Source organism: Dipodomys spectabilis, unplaced genomic scaffold (genome assembly GCF_019054845.1).
Source record: "Dipodomys spectabilis isolate Male_0828 unplaced genomic scaffold, ASM1905484v1 ptg000297l, whole genome shotgun sequence".
Lineage (NCBI taxonomy): Eukaryota > Metazoa > Chordata > Mammalia > Rodentia > Heteromyidae > Dipodomys > Dipodomys spectabilis.
Genome location: NW_024870974.1, coordinates 10,938,617 through 10,960,452, shown reverse-complemented (window position 1 = coordinate 10,960,452; position 21,836 = coordinate 10,938,617). Strand labels below are relative to the sequence as shown.

At 41.3% G+C, this 21,836-nt stretch overlaps 1 protein-coding gene across 3 annotated transcripts in view; it reads left to right on the top strand.

Moving 5' to 3' along the window:
* Positions 1–21,836, top strand: part of Grid2 (glutamate ionotropic receptor delta type subunit 2) — a 1,058,508-nt gene that overhangs the window by 1,022,095 nt on the left and 14,577 nt on the right. For 2 of the 3 annotated variants that reach the window (XM_042701887.1, XM_042701885.1), the window contains 2 exons: positions 2,139–2,379; positions 6,414–6,836. In XM_042701887.1, coding sequence (XP_042557821.1) covers positions 2,139–2,379; positions 6,414–6,836 — 664 coding nt within the window. Of the gene's footprint in view, positions 1–2,138; positions 2,380–6,413; positions 6,837–21,836 lie in introns of those variants that run through there. The other variant, XM_042701886.1, reaches the window with a different exon arrangement.

The following is a 21,836-nucleotide window of genomic DNA, read 5'->3' as shown; positions in this document are numbered from 1 at the left end:
CCATATTTGGATTCATGGTACTTTAGGTGATCACAATCTCAATTCCAAACTTTTCTGTACTTCTGTACAATTTAGAATATCTTACAGTTATACTTCTGTGTCATCTCTGTATCCATAAACAGCTGCTTACTTTATGGTGAATCAGTTTAGAAGTTAATTTACCTAATGAGTCGCAATTGCATTGTATTTAAAATGGGAAAACCAGGAGACAATGACTTGTGAATGTTTTGAGATTAGTATTACTGCTCATTTGACTATCAATTTCAAATATTCCCCCTGCTAATACAACCAAAATTGTATATATAAAACCAACATAGCATGTATAGAAAAAAGAATCATAGTGGTTTAAAAGGTGTCTATAAAAGTATGAAGAAAAAAATTAATAAGATAGGAGGAAGTTCCTGAGAGAAGGAAGAAAAGAAGACAGGAAGAGAGAGAGGGGAAAAGGTAGGAAAGAGAGAGAAAAGGAGTGAGGGAAGCAAGGAAGGGAGGAAGGAAGGAAAAGGAAAGGAAAGGAGGGAGGGAAGGAGGGGAAAAGATGAGAAGGGAGGGAGGAAGGGAGAGAGGGAGGGAGGGGGCAAGGAAGGAAGGAAGGAAGGAAGGAGGGAGGGAGGGAGAGAGGAAGGGAGGGAGAGAGGGAGGGAGAGAGGGAGGGAAGGAGAGAAGGGGGAAGGAAGGAAGGAAGAAAGGAGGGAGGGAAGGAGGGAGGGAAGGAGGAAGGGAAGGAGGGAGGAAGAGAGGAAGGGAGGGGGGAAGGAAAGCAGGAAGGAAGGGAGGGAGGGAAGGAGGGAAGGGGGAAGGAAGGAAGGAAGGAAGGAAGGAAGGAAGGAAGGAAGGAAGGAAGGAAGGAAGGAAGGAAGGAAGAAAAAGTGATGGCATCAAAAAGTCTCACAGGAGCCGGGCACCAGTGGCTCAAGCCTGTAATCCTAGCCACTCAGGAAGCTGAGATCTGAGGATCATGGTTCAAAGCCAGCCCATCAGACTCTTATCTCCTATTAACCACCAGAAAACTGGAAGTGCCGCTGCGGCTCAGATGGTAGAGCGTGTGCCATTGTATGTGCACACTCAGGACAGGATAGCCTTGACCTGCGAGAAGGTCAAGAAGGCCAAATCTCAGGCGGAACCTAGGCAGGATTTGGAATCATTTCTTGGAGTTCAGAAGCATTCCTCTGTAAGAATCAGATATTGAGGAGGGGGGGGGCGTCGTGGGCCTTGAACTCTGGCCTGGGCGCTGTCCCTCAGCTCTTCAGCTTAAGGCTATCGCTCTACCACTTGAGCCACAGCGCCACTTCTGGTTTTCTGGTGGTTCACTGGAGATTAAAGTCTCATGGACTTTCCTGCTGGGGCTGGCTTTGAACCATGATCCTCAGATCTCAGCCTCCTGAACAGTTAGGATGGCAGGCAGGAGCCACCAGCAACCAGCTGAGCATTAGATTTTTTAAGAGCTACAGTCTGTGCAGGGAGGGGGAGATGCCGAAAAGAAGAAGGGTGTTTCTGACTTGAATTTCACTCCTTCTGAATGCCTCTGGCCAACGGTTCTCCTGCGACTCCAAGGTAAGATGCCTTCCTCGTAGGCACTGAAAACTCGATCGGTGGTGTGAGAACCCAGAAATGATGTATTTGATCAACCTCAAACCTGTCCAAGGCATTCTCCCACATTGGGTTAAATCATAGACCTCTCTTTAATTGAATTTCTGGGCTGTGCAACATATGCTGGGCGATGGGACCCGCACGTCTTGCTCTAAGCAGCCAAGTGTTCTTCATAAACGTGTTACCATCCAGAGGCTCGTTCTGCTTGCAAGGAAGGAACGTGGAAGCGTCCACCCACAGCACCTCACGAATGCCACTGTGAATGAATGCACCCTGCCACAGACAGGGCAGGGGTGGGGGCCGGGGTATACCATGAAAGAATGAAATCAAGACAAGACAAGGGGAAGGGAAGGCAGGGAGGAAGGCCGATGAGAAGGGGAGGAAGGGAGAGGAGAAATCCTTGTGGTACAAGGCCTAGAAGCAAAGCCATTGTGGTTTTAGTCTCTTTGTGTTTGGTCCCCAAGCTGCTGTGCGCTTGGTCGCCACCAACCGTTCAGAAGTGGTGATTACAGGCAGTAAACGCAGGCTTTGTCTTCTTCAACCCTCAGGATCCTGGAGCTCCAGCAAAGTGGTGACATGGATATTTTGAAGCACAAATGGTGGCCTAAGAATGGCCAGTGTGACCTGTATTCCTCCGTGGACACGAAGCAGAAGGGAGGCGCCCTGGACATCAAGAGTTTCGCTGGGGTTTTCTGTATCCTGGCTGCTGGAATCGTCCTCTCCTGCTTCATAGCCATGCTGGAGACATGGTGGAACAAGAGGAAAGGCTCGAGAGTCCCATCCAAAGAGGTACCTGAGGCGTCTCAGCTCTCACTTGAGTCACCTAGCAGGCTCAAGTGCCAGAGAGGGTGGCCACGGGGTTGGGAGAGGGGGTGAGGGGGACCAAGGCTAGGTGATCAGTGTTTCTGCTTTCTTGGAGGATCAGAAATGAATCGATGCAAAAGAAATTGATAGAGCCAATATCAATTTCCATTTTAGATCCTATCTTAGGTAAGCAGAAAGCAGGTGAGAGTATTTGAAAGACTGGCAGTTCCACAAGCCAGACCCTATAAGAGGCTTTGGCTTTCCCCAGACTCTCCAGATAGAGTTCAGATAGAGTTCTGTTTGTTTGTCTTTGGTTGGGGGTCCGTTGTGGGGCTTGAACTCAGGGGCTGAGCATGATACCTGAGCTTTTCTGCTCAAAGCTACTGTTCTACCACTTTGAGCCACAGAGCCACTTCTGCTTTTCCGGTGGTTTAATTGGAGATAAAGAGTCTGACAGACTTTCCTGCCCAAGCTGGCTTTAAACCACAATCCTCAGATCTCCGCCTCCTGAGTAGCTAGGATTACAGGCCTGGCTATCCGTTGAGTTTTTAAAGATGGGGTTTTTCCTGATCAATGTGCGAAGGGGCTTAATCTTTTATTTCCATGTGTGGTTCCACTTGCAGATAAATTACTTGTGTCTCAAAGACTCAGCCTAAAATGATGCAACATTATGATAAAAAATAATGGAATTGTCTCCTCACCACCAACCGCCCCCTCTTTCCCTCTGCATCCCAGATCTGTAGAGAAGATCAAGTGTTTGGCCTTTTCATGATCTCAGCTGTGAAACTTGTGTCAGGGAGTGAACCCGAATTCCATTTTTCTTCCTTACTCTTGAGTGAGCTTAACTCCAGGACCGTAATAGATTTGTTTCCTGATCCCTGGAAAGATACATGCAGAATTTACGCATGCTATGTCTTCTAAAACAATGTGTGTCTTGTTTCATCATAAATTATGGGCTTCATTAATTAGGAAAAATAAACATTTAAAAGATTTATTTATCTTATTTGTATTGGGGTGAAACCAAATATTTTGTGCCAATCCTAGCACTTGAGCACAGGGCCTGGACGCTGTCCCTGAGGGTTTTTTTGTTTTTGTTTTTGCTCAAGCTGGTGCTCTTCCATTTGAGCCACAGCTCTATTTCTGGCTTTTATGGTGATTAATTGGAGATAGGAGTCTCACAGGCTTTCCTGCCTGGGCTGTCTTTGGGCTGTGATCCTCAGATCAGTCTCCAGAGCAACTGGGATTACAGGCGTGAGCCACCAGCGCTCTGCAAGGGGTAATTTTTTTTTAATAAGGAAATGACATTCACTAAATGCCTCTAAACTGGAAGTGAAAAGCCTCTTGAATTTGTTCAGTTATTTGACTTCATGGATAGTGTGTCAAAGAAAATTGGGAACTTTCTGGGGGTACAAGTTGTCTCACTGATGGTGGGGCATCTGCTTTACAGCCCAAACAAAAATCACTTATTTGCCTGTGCTTTTGCATGTTAGTATGTTCTTTCGAGCAAACTGTTTTCTTTTTTTATTTTTTTATTGTTATTCTAAAGGGGATGTACTGAGGGGCTACAGTTATGTAGGTCAGGAAAGAGTACATTTCTTGTTGGACAATGTCTTCCTTTTCCTGACTCTTCTCCCAGTTTTCCCTTCCTGTCCCCAAGGCAGATTGTTTACTAAAGTAATCAAAAGCTACAACCTACTGTGCAAAATTGATAAGTACCCTTTGGAAGGAAAATTTGTCCTAGCAGGGATAAATCTTAGCTTCTTATCTGTGAGAATGACCAGGCATTCTGAATAAAGTGTGGACTGAATTAAAAGGTAATCCATTGTGCCAGGTGCTATGGCTATAATTCTAGCTACTATGGAGGCTGAGCTCTGAGGATACCAATTGGAAGCCAGCAGCATGTGCAGACGAATCTGAGATACTCTTATTTCTGATAAACCAGCAAAAAAAAAGCCTGAACTGGAAGTATGGCTCAAGTGGTAGGTGCACCAGCCTTGAATGAAAAAGCTAAACAATTGCTAGATGTCACAGGTTTAAGCTCCAGTATCAACACACACACACACACACACACACACACACACACACACACACACACACACACACACACACACATTAATGAATTTTTTATTGTAGCATTTTCTTTGTGGACTAAGCTTCTAGCGTTTCTGTTGACATTGATGGAATACAAAAGCCCACATCCATTCAGCTTTATAGCTGAGATTTCATATTCTCAAAAATCTGGAAATTAAGGACTCCCTAAGCTCCTTATATTTTGAATTACTATATATATTAAATTCTTGCATTATTATATCTGCTGATGGATGACTACATTATGGTTGCTGTGGGAACCATAAAATTATATGTCTCAATCCTCTAAAGTATCAATGATAATATTGCATTAATGGATATTTTTATTGGACTTTAAAATGAGAAAAGAGGAGGAAAACAGGGAGGCACATCAAAATATTTCTCACTAAGGAACACAAGAGTGGCATAATGAGAAAAAGATGCACCGCATTCTAGCTTGTGACACTAATCCAGATCCTGGGAACAAATACCTTCTCTTCTGACAATTAATAGAGATTTTTAAATACTCACACATTTGATTTGTTGAGCTTACCCATAAATTGATAGCGAGCACAATTTTATGTTTTACCAGCTTTCTTTTGAACTTACACTTCAATACTCACTTTTAGTGAAAATCCTAAAGGGATTTGTGTGTCTCTGTGTGTGTGTGTGTGTGTGTGTGTCTGTGTGTGTATGATAATGGTAAGGCTTGAACTCAGGACCTTGGCACTGTCCCTTAGCTTTTTAGCACAAGGCAAGTATCCTACCACTTGAGGCACAGTTCCAATTCTGACTTTTTCATAGCTAATTGGACATAAGAGTCTCATGGACTTTCCTGCCCGGGCTAGCTTTGAACCACAATCCTCAGAACTCAGCCTCCTGAGTAGCTAGGATTATGGAGGGGACATTCTGTTAAAGGGATTTATTCATAGATTTTTATCTCCCCCTCCCCCAATTCTGAGATCATACTTTCTTTTTCTTTATTACAAAATGTCATAAGCATAAGTTAAAAGATCTTGTTTAGAGCCAATTAGCATAAAACTCCTCCTAACTTAAAGCTGACTCCAATTGTCTTCATTCATTCTACTGACTTCACAGTACTGCCCCGCTCAGATGCAGAGATAGTCAGTGTACAAAGTCTATCAATTACAAACTGATGCCTATGTGTCCAATGTTACTCTATTTAAAAAACAAATGCTTCCAACATACAACAGGCAAATAGTCATTAACACTGTAGTAGCAGACCATATCTTTTCTCTCTCTTCCTCTCTCTTTTTTTTTTTTTTTTTGGCCAGACCTGGGGCTTAAACTCAGGGCTTGGGCACTGTCTCTGAGCTTCTTTTGCTCAAGGCTAGCACTCTACCACCTGAGCCACCACACCACTTCTGGCTTTTTCTGTGTATGTGGTACTGAGGACTCAAACCCAGGGCTTCATGCATGCTAGGCAAGCACTGTACCACTAAGCCACATGGAAATTAAGGTCAGGACTTAAGTGAGGGGAAGGAAGAAAAATACAATTTGGAATGAGACCATGGAAAGATAGCAGGCTCATATAAAGAGGGGATGGATAAGGATAGAGGGAGTGGCCGACATGATAGCTTTTATTGGTGCAATTTGTCCTGGGCTTGTCTTTTATACAATGGTAATCATTCATCGAAAGCTCTCGGTGTCTTTGTAGCTGCATGTGGCGTGTGCTCATTTGAGAACGTTCGTGGCCAGAGCGACGTTTACTGTAGATAGCTTTATCTCCAAATCCTATGGGTATATTCCCAGAAGCTAGCCCAATGCCTGGCCTCTACTAGGTGCCCAGTAAATATTTGTTAAACTGAATAAACCCCCAAGTTCAGTTTAATTACATGATTTTGCTGAACTACTTGAAAAAGAAAAAAAAAAGGACAATCCATGGAAGCTAGTACTGATGAGAACCTTATTTTCTTTCTCTTCATCTCCAGGATGACAAGGAAATTGACCTGGAGCACCTCCATAGACGTGTAAATAGCTTGTGCACAGATGACGACAGTCCCCATAAACAGTTTTCCACGTCGTCCATTGACTTGACCCCTCTGGACATTGACACTTTGCCAACACGCCAAGCACTGGAGCAAATCAGTGATTTCAGGAACACTCACATCACCACCACCACCTTCATCCCTGAGCACATCCAGACTCTTAGCCGTACACTGTCCGCTAAAGCCGCCTCCGGCTTCGCTTTTGGCAACGTCCCTGAGCACCGAACCGGCCCTTTTAGGCACAGGGCACCGAACGGGGGCTTTTTCAGGAGTCCTATCAAAACCATGTCATCTATCCCTTATCAGCCGACCCCCACGCTGGGGCTCAATCTGGGTAATGACCCGGACCGAGGCACCTCCATCTGAGCTGCAGACATTTCCTCACTGTAACCATCCTTAGGACTCCCTTGGCTGGAGCAACTGTAATATTTGTGGGACTAACATGGATGTAACTTTTTATTACAAAAAGAAAAAAAAAAAGGAAAAATTCAGGATGATTAGTAACAATTCTAGATCTTTCTCCCCATCTCCACCCCCTACCCCATTTCTTGTCTCTATTTTCTTTCTCTTTCTTCCTCCCCTTCTTGTCTATTTCTCCCCCCTCCTTCCCTTTTATTTTTTTTTTCTTTTGGCCTTACTCAACTTGTTCTCCCTTCCCCTACCCACCTCCAGAATATTCTATGCTAGGATCCCATTAGTCGGCTTCACATAGACTTTATTGAGCGCAGAACCTGTGCCCTGACTGTACTTACACAAGTATGAGCAGGGTGCATTGGACACAAAAGGCCTCTTCTGTACCGTTGTTCTGGGGGGATTTTTCCCTCTCTATTTTGAACATTACAATTGCAATAACTTCCATCTGTTTTGCGTTCTCTGACGACACCCATGCAATGTCTCACTGCTATTGTGTCTCCTTTCACCTGTGGGACACAGGAGACCCCCGCAGTGTCTATAAAAAGAAAACGTTTAAATAATAATAATAATAAAGACGATTCTAAGACCAGGCCACAGAAATGAAAGTGCAATTGTGTAGGATTGCAAAAAAACAACAACAACAACAACAAAGAAAAGAAAAAGAAAAAAAAGCCATTAATATGCCAGTCAAGACTACAGTTAAAATTACTCTTACACTGCAACAGTGTATACAACCTTTATGTGATTGTACAGTATTAAAAGTTTCTTTTTTTCTTATGTACAGTAAACTTTATCATATGGCAAAAGCCTCTATTGTGTTAAATAACTTAGTATCTCATATCTATACATATATATGCACCTATATAATGTGTATATATATAAAAGGCAGCCTTTGCTACTGCAATTCATTTAATAAAGCTTTAGTTTAAAAAAGAAAAATAAAACCCACACAAGTGTTGCATACCGAAAGTGTGTGTCTTTTCACTTAGAAAAGACAGATTGCTTTAATGTTATTTTGACTTACATTGTTTGGCGAGAGAAACTATTTTATACTTTTGTTATTAAAACATCCAGGGTGATTTAATCTTTGTTCCTAGATATAACTCATTGGAATGGGTTTTGCATTTGTTATTTGGCGGTGTGTAATGAGAATCTTGACCGTTTTACTTTTAATTACTTAACTAAATGGAAAATGCTATTAGCTGTACCAGAGGCACCAACCCTAGCAAGTTCTCTTGTGAGCTTAAACAGAGGTCAGTGAAGGTTCAAAATCTTCTTTCAAAGCAGTAAGCCAATCAATAGAATAAATTGTAGTTGGGGAGGTGTGAGAGCCCTTTAAGACGTATTGATGTGGCCTTACTTACGCCCTACATTATTCTAAAGCAAAAGTGAAGTAACCACAATGGACTCTCATCCCCACCCCCTTTCCCTTCAGTTCTATTTGGAGGTGTTACATTTGGTGTTTTGCTTTGTTTTGTGTTTACTTGTGTGCCACCTGTAGCCAGAGGAAGACAGGGGAAAAAAAAAAAGAATCTGTGCCTCTCTGTGCACACCGCTTTCAAAGCAGCATTCTTATCTGTCAGAAATGTAGACTTGAATTCCGTTTAGAACCCTTCAGTGCAGATAGCCCTGTGCTTTAACACAGCCATACACTTATTTTAAGCAAATTCATTCCCGTGGCTGGCATTGATCCCAGGGGTCCACCTTTGCTTTAGGAGCAACTGAGAGGTATATTCTTATGGTATATTCTATTTTGATGCTATTTCTGTGCTGGGGAGCATTCTTGTACTTGTCATTGTTTTGTACCAAATTTTCAAATATTGTCTACTGTGTAAGGCAGAAAATTTTTCTTATCATGCAAAAAAAAACTTGCGTTTCCAAGACAACAAGTACCTGTGAGCATGCGTACCTTGTTCCCCCTTGTAACACACACAAGCTCATTCACAACTGACTTTTACTTTCCAAACAGAAGACACACCAGATGTTGCAGTGATGTTAGCGATCCACAACACTGTTAACCATGTACAGTATTTACAAATAGGCTCATTTTGATGTATTGCCTATTAAACAAGTACACAACTCATTTGGGAGGCCTCCATCAGGAGTGGCAGAGCTTTCTGTGTATAATTTGTCTACATAATTTGTCTAATAAAATGTTCTCTAAACGTGTTCTCATCCGATCGAAGTCTTAACTGTAAGATTTGAAAATGCTGACTCTCTGATCTGCCTGGATTTTTATAAAACATTCAAGTGTAAAACACATGAAGTTATACTAGCAGAACTGTGCCAATATGTGGATGGCTTCCTGAAAAAAAAAAAAAAGAAAAAAGAAAAGCCAAGGAATGCTAAACCACTAAAAGACCACTTTCCTGCTACTCAAGATGATACGAACCAACAGATTTGTTTTTCTCCACGGATGTCTCTGTGAGCACTTTTTTGGGGGAGAGATTTATCCTGTGTCATGGAAACAATGTAACAATTACATAATGGCAGGATGAGAATTTGTCACATCAAAAGGAAAATGAAAGTTGATTATCAAACTTAGGTCTTATTAAAATCGCTTTGCTGTTAGAGAAATAGTCATTATGCTGAACCTTTTTTTTTTCTGAAGTTGGAAATTCAGTTAGGCTCCAAATTAAATTCTCATATACCATTATTTCATCATCTAAACAACAGTATTTAATCCTTCTAGCATTTAACTCATTCAGTGGCTATATAAATACATCTGAGATTATATTTAGGAAATATAATTTATATTTAAATCTCTGCTGTTCTAAAATCCCATCCAGAGATCTCTTAATGTTGGAAGTAAAAGGATCTTCCCACTTCTAGATCTTCCCTCCTCATTTGATACAGAAGGGAAGACAGAACGTTGAGAAGCTGTGACTTATCCAAATGTTTGACTCCTAGGACTTGTAGGTGGTGGTTTTCTTTGTCTTTAGCTCTGGGACACTTCATTCAGAGCCACACAAGACTTCACAGACCAGAAGTAGCAATGACTGAGATACACCCCATGTTTCCACTTGCTACTTGGGACCACATGGTTCACATGACCACTCCTTCTGTGGTGGGATAGCGAGCCTCAAGTTTGTAGCTAGTGTGGGACTAAGGCTGGCTCCTCTCTCTGACAGAGTTGGCCCTGGCTCATGTCATTTAGACCAACTTTGTTATTTCAGTCCAAGACAAACTCATGTGATCTGATTCTATTCAAATATCCAGTTTATTCCCTTGGTGAATCATTAAGGTATCTGGTCATTACTATTAACCACATCAGAGCTTATGCCCAGATTTTGGTTTACTTCCACATACACAGAGAGTTGTAAGATCTCCTTTCTTCATATATATATATATATATATATATATATATATATATATATATATATATATATATGTTTATATATTAACCTACAGGCAACTTGTTCTATTCTTAATTATGTTATTTTTTCATCTTCTTTAGTTTGAGATTGATTGTCACTTGAATAAATACTTTTAAAAATAGACTTTTCTGAGTGGTACTTTCCTTCCTCAATTAAAAGAAAAATGAAAAAGTCCATTAACCCATAAAACCTTTCTAAGGCACACAATTGAACTATAAATGATTGCTACCTTCTAATCAGAATTTTCTGGTGAGGCATGTTGTAGATTGTAAGTCTAGTAATGAGGGCAGAGCTAAAGGGTTTATGAGTTGGTAAACATGTGGTTTACCCTTAAATATAAATCTCAAGATGATTGATAATACAGTGGGCTCACTCAAAGTTGGCTTCCTTTTAGGGCAATTTCTTTCTTTCTTCTCCCCCCCCCCCCCCGCCCCATTGTTCATGAGGCTTGAACCCAGGGTTTGGGCACTGTCCCTGAGCTCTATTCACTCACAGCTAGTACTCTACCACTTTGAGCCACAGCACCAGCACCTCTTTCCAGCTTCCTGGTGGTCAATTGGAAATAAGAGTCTCATGGACTTCCCTGCCCAGGCTGGCTTTGAACCGTGATCCTCAGATCTCAGCCTCCTGAGTGCTGAAGATGACAGAGTAAACCACAGGTGCCTGACGTTTTTATTTCTTGAGGCCACCCTCATGACCAGATATTAGGGAATGTCTAACAACTCCATAATCGTCATTTTAGTTAATGTTAGTAGGAATCTTCTCAAACACCATTTTAGCAGACACTCTTTTTTGGGGGGAAGGGGGAAACCAGTCGTGGGGCCTGAACTCTGGGCCTGGGCGCTGTCCCTCAGCTCTTCAGCTCAAGGCTAGCACTCTACCACTTGAGCCACAGCGCCACTTCCAGCTTTTTTCTTTTTGCTTATGTGGTGCTGAGGAATCAAACCCAGGGCCTCAGGCATGCAAGGCAAGCGCTCTACCACTGAGCCACCTTCCTAGCCCCTTAGCAGACACTCTTGTGTGGGGTAGTATTGGTGCGTTTCCTTTGGGTAGAAACAACTTCTCTAACACAGAAGCATTGGAAAGTAAAGCTAGGACTAACATTAAATTTGGTAAGTTTAGTTAAATTTCATCAGTGTTTACAGAGAACCTATGATGCGAAGGCTAAGCTATTGGTTTAGCAATGGATCTGAATGTGCTCTACTGCCCACTTCCCACTCCCGGAGACATGCAGGATACAGAGACCCCTCAATCCAATACAGTCTTGTGGGGAGAACAGAGTCTGCCTTCCTTGGTTCACTATCTCCACCAAGAAGTCATGGAAATTTTCCAAGATGCCAGACCATAAATCCATAGGAAAATAACCTCAAAGCACAAGCTATTATACAGCTCTCTATTTGTATCACTACCTGTATATCATTCAGAAACAGGCTCTGCCCACAGGTTTCCAATCAGAATCAGGTGCACCACAATAGCGTCTTTTCTCTCCCATACACCACAATAGCTTCTTTTCTCTCCAGGCATGTCTAATTAGTCTTGATCAAATGTCACAAGGTTCCAAACAACTCCTCCCAAGCAGGCATATTCTGGATCTTATTCTTGTTGCAACTAAGCCTCCAGGCCACCTTTTCTGCCATCTGTAATACAGTTTAGAAGTCAAATGAACGAAAGCCTTCTACAGGCGAGTCTCCACCCACTCTCACATTTCCCGGAAACTAGATAGCTCTACAGTTTTGTTTATTGTGTGGAGCTGCACTGGGTAGGAAACAATTAAATCACATAGCAATCCTGCTTTCCATAGGGACAGAAAAAGACTAACAGAGTTAACTCTCATCTCCCCATTTGAATTTCAAGTTGTCCTATTTTTCAATCATTTTCATTTGCTTTATTTCCAGTCATACCAATGGCAGAGCAAAAACGTGTTCAAATTCGAGAACTTCTTTTATGTCGGAAATCTCCATCTTGATTTCTCTCTTTTTCTAATTATGGTAGATTGATTACACAGGTGTGTTTCATCCGTGAAGTTTCCCAACAAAAATACTTTGCTCCAATTCACTTGTATTACTTTTTCTTAGCCCTCTCGCTATTTCAAACAAATCTTGAACAGGCTTCATTACACAATTCTGACTCACTCTTACATATAATAAAGGAAAAAGGTGATCTTTTTGGTTGGTTTTGACATTATCTGGAATGACTATGGCGTGGACACATTACTGGCCCTATTGATAGAGCTGGAAACTCGTTGAGAGGAATAGAACCCTAGCCTCCAACTAAAGGAAGGTTCAACTTCACCTGGGATGTGGCCATACTTTTCAAAGATGGCGAACTATCCATGATGTGATAAGGGACGCACAAAACTTTTAAGACAGCATTCATTCTCATCAATTATAAACTAAGATCCTATAGCAGCTGCCTTAAAATGAAGAACTTATGTCCTCACATCAAAGAACAATGCAATGCTGGAACTAGAGATAAGATCAAAGATACTGCCTTCAGCAACTATTTTACCTGTCATGAGATTTGGGATATGATTACCAGGCAAATATTAATGATTAAAATTGTCATTTTAGTTTTTAATTCGTGCTACTAAAACTTTTTGCTAATTAACTACCCATTTAGGTGACTACTCTAATTTTTAAGGATTGAATATCAATATTATTTTGAAACCCAGACAAATACAGATACAAAAATAACATATCAACTTCCTGAAATTAAACCAAATTATATCTTCTTTATTAACTACACAAAAGATTTATTTCTAGGAAGGCTTTAAGACTTAGTTTTTCTCATATGTAATAAAATGAGATTCAGTTTGCCACTTTTTAAGTTATATAGAACTCCCAGAATCCTTACTATCTTACAGAGACAAGAATGAATAAATACCTGATTGTTAATATTTCATTCCTTTCCAGTGCTTTAAAGTTGACTTTAAATTTAATTCTAGCCCACTACTAATATCTGTTTAATGGATTTAGGTCTATGATTTATTGTTAGAAATAAAACATTCTTTTTTTAAAAATCAGATTTCATGTGTTGAACATGCATTATTTAACTTTTACATGCAACCAGTAGTTACCAAATAACTGATATGGCCATATCCTCCTCTCCCTAGTGTTAAAAACCTTCTTTGATGAATTATAGCTGTGTTACATTTCTACTTGGTATAATGGGCACTAAATATCTGACACAGTATGTTATCCACATAAAATGTTTTAATGAGTACACGTCTCTCCTAATCAACATGCTAAAGTTAAAAATTACCAAGAATCTCTGCAACAAGATAAACACATAACTGAGATTCCACAATTCAATTCTCCATGATCACATATTTTAAAACTTATGTGTTGTTCACTCAGATTTCTCCATGGAAATGCTATATTTCAAAAAAAGAAAAAACTACTCAAAATGCAAGTAGTCTGGGGTGAAAACATTTCTCACACATAAAGCTGCAAAGTGTCTGATGGATCCAACAGCTCAATTACCAATAATTAATACTTTTGATAAATCATCTCATTGTCATCAGCATTAGGTGGAGTTTGTTAGTCACTCCATAAGGTTTTCGGGTCTCTTATTTTTTTGATATGTTAGTATTGGCCAATTTCAGTTTGGCTGTAGAGAATGAGACAATTTGGAACAAAACAATTACATGAGATCTATCAGTCTATGGCAAATATTTTCTGGGCACCTACTCTGAGTACAGAATCCTAGGAGAGTTTCCTGAATGGTTTAATGAGACCATCAGAGTCTTGTCCCCTGTGCTAAAGGTGGCTAGGATGAAATTTTCCCCCTGCAGTTCTGGCACCTGACTTCTCCTCAGAGACCTTCCAAAATGAGAGAAACAAAAAATAAAGTATATGGAAAGTTAAATCAAAACTCATGGTAGGGTTGGGGAGGTGCCTCGGTGGTAGAGTGCTTGCCTTGCATGCATGAGGCCCTGGGTTCAATTCCTCTGCACCACATAAACAGAAAAAGCCAGAAGTAGTGCTGTGGCTCAAATGGTAGAGTGCTTACCTTGAGCTGAAGAGCTGAGGGACAGCACCTAGGCCCAGAGTTCAGGCCTCCCACAACCAACAAAAAAAAACACCTCATGGTATAAGCAGGTGTGGTAGGGTCCACCTTTAATCTCAACACTGGAGTGTGAGAGTTCAAAGCCAAACAAACAACAACAATAAAGAATTCGTGGTTGAAATAACATTAGTAGACATGAATATTCATCTTACCCTGATATAGATCTAATCATTAAATTACTAGAAGAGAAAAAGAAGTAGAGAAAAAATGAACAAATGAACGTGCAGGTCCTGTGGCTTGAGATGGTTTTATGGACTTCATTGCATTATCATAGAGAATATGGGAAGCCTAGAGAATGCTCGTGTGCTGGTGAATACGAGGATCATTACTATATAGGGAAGAATGTTCAGAGGAACTCTAGATCACCATGCCTGGACATCTTGTTAGGAAACAGCCAAAGGTAAAGCCTGGGTGAACACTGAAAGCCTGCAAATGCTCTCAAGAGAGCCTACCACAGCCCACTTGACCATCATTAATGCCAGGGTCCTCATGAACAGGAAGAGCTAGAACCAGGGCTCCGAGAACCATGAAGCAGACACACCTGGACAGAAGTCACAAAGACATGTTCTAATTCAGTTTCTTCTTATGAAAGGACCAAATGGATGTCAGCCCAGACATCACACCCACCTTCCATGCACCAGCCAGTGTCCTTGGCACTCTAAATCAGATCAAAGACCTCTAAAACCAACCCTGCTTGCTTCTCCAAAGTTGTGTGTTTTAACTCTTAGTCTGTTCCAACCTGTGAGTTCAGAAAGCATCTGCTAATGCACTTACGAGTACAATGAAAAAGCCCATAGCCGCCATCGCTCCATCTCTGCCCAGACCCAGAGTTCAGGCACCACGACTCACACACACCAAAAAAAAAAAAAAAAAGAAGAAGAAGAAGAAAGAAGAAAGAAAGCAAGAAAGAAAAGAAAGATGAAGGAAGGAAGGAAGGAAGGAAGGAAGGAAGGAAGGAAATGTCACATATCAAATATAAGACAAGAAGTAGATAGTATATATTCTTATAAATTTAGTATAACTTTGGCCAAATTTGTGGGGGTTTTTATTTTCAAATTGTTTGAGAACACAACTGCTTTCCATTTACTCTTCCCATACAAGCTCATTTTTGACATAGAAGCCACGAGTCATTCTGTTTCCTTGCAGAAAAGAATGGTTTACCAGTGGTATACACTTGTAGTATTAAATGTCTGCCATCTATGAATTTCTCAGTCGTTTGTGGAAGCACCTGTTTCTGAACTGCATTTGATGAAAATAAATGGCTAGAATCCTGCCTGGCTAGAATATTGCGTATGTAAAGAGGTATAAGCCATTCGTCTGAAGAAGTAGAAGACATTCATGCTTCACAAGGATATGTGTTCTTCTGAGTACAGCAACCATGAGGGAGATGGGGAGGAGGGAGGGGAAATGGAGGAGGAGGGGGGAGGGGAGCTCCTGACCATGTCCCCACACAATACTGGGCACTGAATACATGTTTCACTTGATCTATAATACTTCCTCAAATTTGCTCTCTCCCATTCCACTTAAATGAAAAGCACAACAATAAGTAAAAATAGTATTCACTGTAATTACTGCCATCATTTTATATGGTAATTATGGCTGCTTTTTCAAAGAGAATCTAGAATAGTGTAATTCTTAACCTGTTGAATTGAAACCCTTTTGTACAATTCAAGAACACAATCATCACTTTTTAAAATGATATTGGTCTCTCCTGCCCCTGAATTCTTGCCATACCTTGATGGAACAAGATATATCACGTTTTGTCTTATGATGTAATCTTTGGAATTATAAATCTATAAATCCATTTTAATTGCAGAATGCGTTGCATTATTTTATATATTATTCTGTAAATTATATCTTCATTATCTGTTATATCATTTTATAAATTATATCTCGTAAGCGTTAAGTAACTGAGCCAAAGCCTGGTAATTAAGAAGTGACCAAAACAAAATTGCGAATCACACCCCTAGCTCACCCTTCTAACTCAAATATCCATGTTCTTTTCACCTGAACAGGTGTTGTATGGATCAAAGAGCAATAGGAGATTAAGACCTGTTTATGGTCCTTCACTCCATAAGGGTGTACCTTCTGCAGAAAAGATCAACCGGTCCCCACTAACTGAGCACACTTTTGGTGCCAACACCATGAGCGGAAAATGACAAAGTCATGAAAAGTATTATAAAATGCTGCAGGCATCCTGGTAGCTTGTCAACAGATTCAGGGAAATGCGCTGCCCAGTGAACGTCCACAGTGGAGATGGCTCCATTGGGATGGGCACACTTGCCGATCTTTACCTCTGTGGAGAGTGTTGATCTTTCCTTCTCACTTAGAATCCCCTCTGATGGAAGCAATAGAAAAACTCACCCCTCCCAAGACTGCTTGCATACTGCACTAACATCCGAACCCCTTTTCCAGCCACGTCACTGCTAGGCAAGCTTCAGTACGAGGCTCCCTCCACCTGTAGCCATTGCGGTAGGTTTGCAACATCGGGGGATGTTGTATCATGATTTATTCGGGTCTGTGTTGTTTGTGAGGCCCAGTAACTAGTAAGGAAGGACCTTCGCTTTGATCTTCTGGGTCCTTCTGGAAGGAAGCTCAAGGCAGACGACACAGAACAGCATTTGAGGCAATGAAGCAGGACTTTGAAGATCAGAGATAGAAATATAGGCTATATAAGCCATGAAGGGAAAAAATGGCAACATAGACTTGGAAAGGAAGGAGCAAAAGGAAAAGAAGGCTATTTGGCTTTAAAAGGATGGTCTATCAAGATAGAAGATAGGAGGAAAAAAACTTTGTGATTCATTCAACACGTTGTATTCTGAGAGCGCATTCACTGCAAATACACAGATATGCAAAATCTCTGACGTATCACGGAAGGTATGTGTATCTGCATAACCACAAGATATGACCCAGTATATGTGTTCCATTCATGTATGGCAGACATTTGGGGAAATGAGAGAACTATGCTCTTCTAGATACCCTTTTACTGAAATATGGCTATCACTACCATTGAAAATGGTACATGATCAGTGCTTAAAAACAGTCCAGCATATTGAAAATTCAGAGAAAAGTGAGCTCTTGTCACATTAGGGCCATAAAATATCTTGGTGGAGAAGACAGATTTGGAACAAGTCCTTACAAACAGAATATAATTTCCACACATAGAGTGTAGAAGGGGGGAAAAAAAACTTCCTTAGGCAAAGGAAAATATACGATCCAAGTCACAGAATGTATGTGAGGAAGAGCTCATGTTTGGCAGTGAACTGGGCCAGTGAAGAACAGTAGGAACATAAGAAGACAAAGCAATAAAATCTAAAGCCACCCACCTAACCTATTACCGGAGTGCCATCCGTTATACAGCCCATTCTGTTGATGAACAGCTGTGAATCCTCGCAGCTGACAGGGGAAGACAGAAAATATAACAGGCAATGACAATAAATTGTGATAAATGCTATCATAGTGGAAATGAAACGTGATTTGCAACCCAGAAGAGAGCTAAGGAAAACTTTCAGAGCATGAGATTGCAAATGAGACCAGAGGTGTGAGGTATTCTATTCAATATCATGCAAGAATTAATTTTAAAACAGGTGTTGCAAGAGTGTGGAGGGGCGGGGGAGAATACAAGCTAACGTTTAGCTTTTAAACCATTCTGAAAATAAAATCTTTCCTGACAGATACCTACAATGAAAATATATCCATTAGGCACTTGGTTCATGAGCAATGCATACTCTTTTGTAAACCTACAGTATCACATTTAGAAGGAAGACAATTGGACTTCGGACATTTTATTTGAAAGAAAGTAACTGTGTTCCATATTAAATTTGAAAGTAGACTTTTAGGTATGCATGTTGCCTGCAGAATCAAAATTGTTCTCCTGACTATATTGGAATATGTTTTATCTTGAATACCTGAAAAGTTTTAAGAACTCGAGCTTTAGTAGGGCTAGGAATGTGGCTTAGTGGTAGAATGCTCTCCTACCATGCATGAAGCCCTGGGTTCCATTCCTCAGTACCACATAAACAGAAAGGGCCCAAATGGTGCTGTGGCTCACATGGTAGAGTGCTAGCCTTGCACAAAAGAAGCTCAGGGACAGTGCCCAGGCCTTGAGTTCAAGCCTCAGGACTGGAAAAAAAAAGAGAGAGAGAGAAAAAGCCTCAGTAACACTGTAAAATGGTCAAAGACAAGGTGTGAGCCAGTGAGGTAGAACTATTTACAGAAGTAGTCACAAACTAACACTTCAACTTCAGATTGGAAATCAAAGCTTTTATTTTCTACAATAACAACAACAACAATAATAAGGAAGGCAGCAAAGAACAGAGGAAGAAAGGAAGAGGATGAGGAGAATAGGGAGGAAGGGAGGAGTGTGGGAGGAAGGGAGGAAAGGAAGAAAGGGAGGGAAAGAAGAGGGAGGAAGGAAGGAGGGAAGGAAGGAATGGGAAGGAAGGAGAGAGGAGGGGGAAAGGGAAGGGAAACGAAGGGAAGAGAAAGATCTGGAGGAAGGGAGAAAGACTAGGTATTTTTATAGTTTCATCCACTAAAATAAGTTCATTTTTCAAATTACAGTAGAAACAGGGCAATTTTTAAAGGAAGGTATGGATTACAGGCTCAGCCTGAGACCCTTCTGTTCTCCACGTTGTTGGGGTTTTCTGCTGTGTGTCATCAGCCAGGTGGTGGCGCTGCGGTACCGTTTAACATTTTAGCAGTCCATCCTGCTTTCCATAAGCAATGGTGTTTTGTGGAGACACAGCTCTCTGTCGACAGACTACAATTAAGCGTTTTTATTATTCACTTCAGTGGTAAGAAAGTTGACCTCGTAAAACCTTTAACGTGCTTAGCGTCTTTCCAAGTGTGTGTCTGAAAGCTTGCACACGCAGGCTAGTGGCACACTCCTTCGTAACAATTGAGTGGAAAGTGTCCTGTAGTGTGTGTCACTGTCCCAGTTCTTAGTGGGTGAAAATAACAAGGAAAAGAAACGTTTCCTTGTCTTTGCTGCATTTTTTGCTGCATTATTTTCCAGTACTTATTTCTATCACTTCATAGTTATCCACCATTCCTTTTAAAAAGAATTAAGACATCTCCATTAACCCCACCACCTCTCCCCCCCTGCCCAATTCTTGGGGGTTAAAAAATAATTCCAAATTAAAACTTTTCTCAGCAAAAGTTGTCAATTCCACCACTTCCTTCTCCAATCTTCTAAGGATGCTGATCATTTCTACTCAGTAGTGTTGGTGTGGGCACACACATTCTGACTGATTGACCCCAGACATTGCCCTCTCTTAGAAACTCTGTGGACCTTACTAAACCACTTTCTTCTTAAAAAGCCAGATTTGAAGGTGGGCTCTGGCGTATCATGCCTATAATCCTAGCTACTCAAGAGACTGAGCTCTAAGGAACACAGTTCAAAGCCAGCGGAGGCAGCAAAGTGTGTGAGATTTTTATCTGCAATTTGCCACCAAAAAAAAAAGCTGGAAGTGGAGCTGTGGCTCGGATGGTAAAGTGCTAGCCTTGAGCAAAAAAGCCCAGGGACAGTCTCCAGACGCTGAGTTCAAGCCCTAAGACTGGCACAAACATAGATGTCTGTGTGTGTGTCTGTGTGGTGTGTGTGTCTGTGTCTGTGTCTGTGTGTCTGTGTCTGTGTGTGATCTGAATTGCAGCTAAAAGGCGAAGACTGCATTTTTGCTGACCACGCTCTCCCTCCTCTCCATGGCTTTCAATATTCACCATTTTATCTTTGGCTCCCTCAGGACAAAAATTCATGCTGCATAACTGTACCCTATATTTAATTTTCAATAAAATGAGTGTCGGGATCACATAAAGCCATGAAGCTCTGGAAACACCAGATCCAAGCAGACAAATGAGCAATAAAGCCCAAGGAGGGAGACACAGCAGACAGAAGCCACAGGCCACTTTAGGTCTGTGCAACTGGTGCCTTGGAGACTCTGATTCAGCCTCGGCGCCCTGTTTCACTCGGCTCCCTTGATGGAAACGCAAAGCGGGAGAGAGAAATTCCCCGTCTTTTCTGAGTGTCAGGACTGTGTTCTTCTATCCACTGACGCATCCACTGCTCCAGACAGCCCTTCAAAATGCTTCACATTTCGCTGACCACCCCACCTCTTCTTAGAAATTGTGAAGCACAAATGTGTTTGTGTGTGTGTGTGAGTGTGAGTGTGTGTGTGTGTGTGTGTGTGTGTGCTACAGAATCCTCTAACCAAACCATCGTTCATGTACATTTTTGGTGAAAACTAGTTTTTTGATTTTGTGCTTGAACCAAGGCCTCGTGCTCGTGTTTGGCTTTTTTGCTCAAGGCTGGTTCTCTGACATTTGTGTTGGTGTCGTTCTTCTTGTTCTTGTTCTTGTTTTCCCCTACCTGGCTATCCATCTGTGATCCTTCTGATTTCCCCCTCCTGCATAGCTGGGAAAAAGGAATCACGACACTGCATGGGTTGGGATGGGAGACGCAGGAACTTTTTGCTTGGGTTGGCCTTGAACTGCAATCCTCCCAATCTTTGCCTCCTGGTGCTCTGACATTTGAACTGTGTCCTACCTCCAGCTTTTTGCTGATTAAATGGGAAGCAAGAACCCCATGGACTTTACTACCTGGGTTAGCTTCAAATTATGATCCTCAGATCTCAGCCTCCTGAGTAGCAAGGATTACAGGCGTGTAAATAAAACCTCCTGCTGATTCTTACTCTCTCTCTGACAAATTAATGTTTTAATTTTAACCACTCATTCATTTCATAGCTTAAAATTTATAAAAATTGACTTGTTAAAATGCAACAGATTTAACTTACTCTCATGTAGTGAGCAGCATGCATACAGGAGTTACTAGCATGTACTAAGAATTTAAAGAAAGTCATTCTCAGCATGCTGCGATGTGTCCCATTTTGCTGAGATAATTAGTAGCTACATTTAAGTAAAAACACTTGCAAGTAATTGCCGTCTTAACAATGAGCCTAGAAACACTCATCTATAACATACTTTAACAGTTAGTAGTCTAGGGCTGGGAAGGTGGCTCAGTGGTAGAGCACTTGCCTTGCATGCGTGAGGCCCTGGGTTCAATTCCTCAGCACCACATAAGCAGAAAAAGCCAGAAGTGGTGCTGTGGCTCAAGAGCTAAGGTTCTAGCCTTGAGCTGAAGAGCTGAGGGACAGCAGCCAGACCCAGACTTCAAGCCCCATGACCGACCAAAAACAAAAAAAAGTCAGTAGTCTAAAACAATGTCCTGACTTCCCCCCACACCCCATTTTTTCGTGTTGTCCAACTTGATTCTGTGGGAATACTATACGATGGTTGTGAATAATTTAACATGTCTTCTCTCTCTCACACAATCCTCCTTTTCACTATCTCTCAAAATGACCATGTTGAAATACGCTTAAAAAGAACTTCCATTCCACTACTTAATATTTTGGTGAATAAAAGACTCCAAAAGAATGCGAAGCTGTGTCTCGGGGCTTGAGTAGCTCCCAGCATATAAAAACATGGAGGGGAAATATGGCCAGTGCCTTTC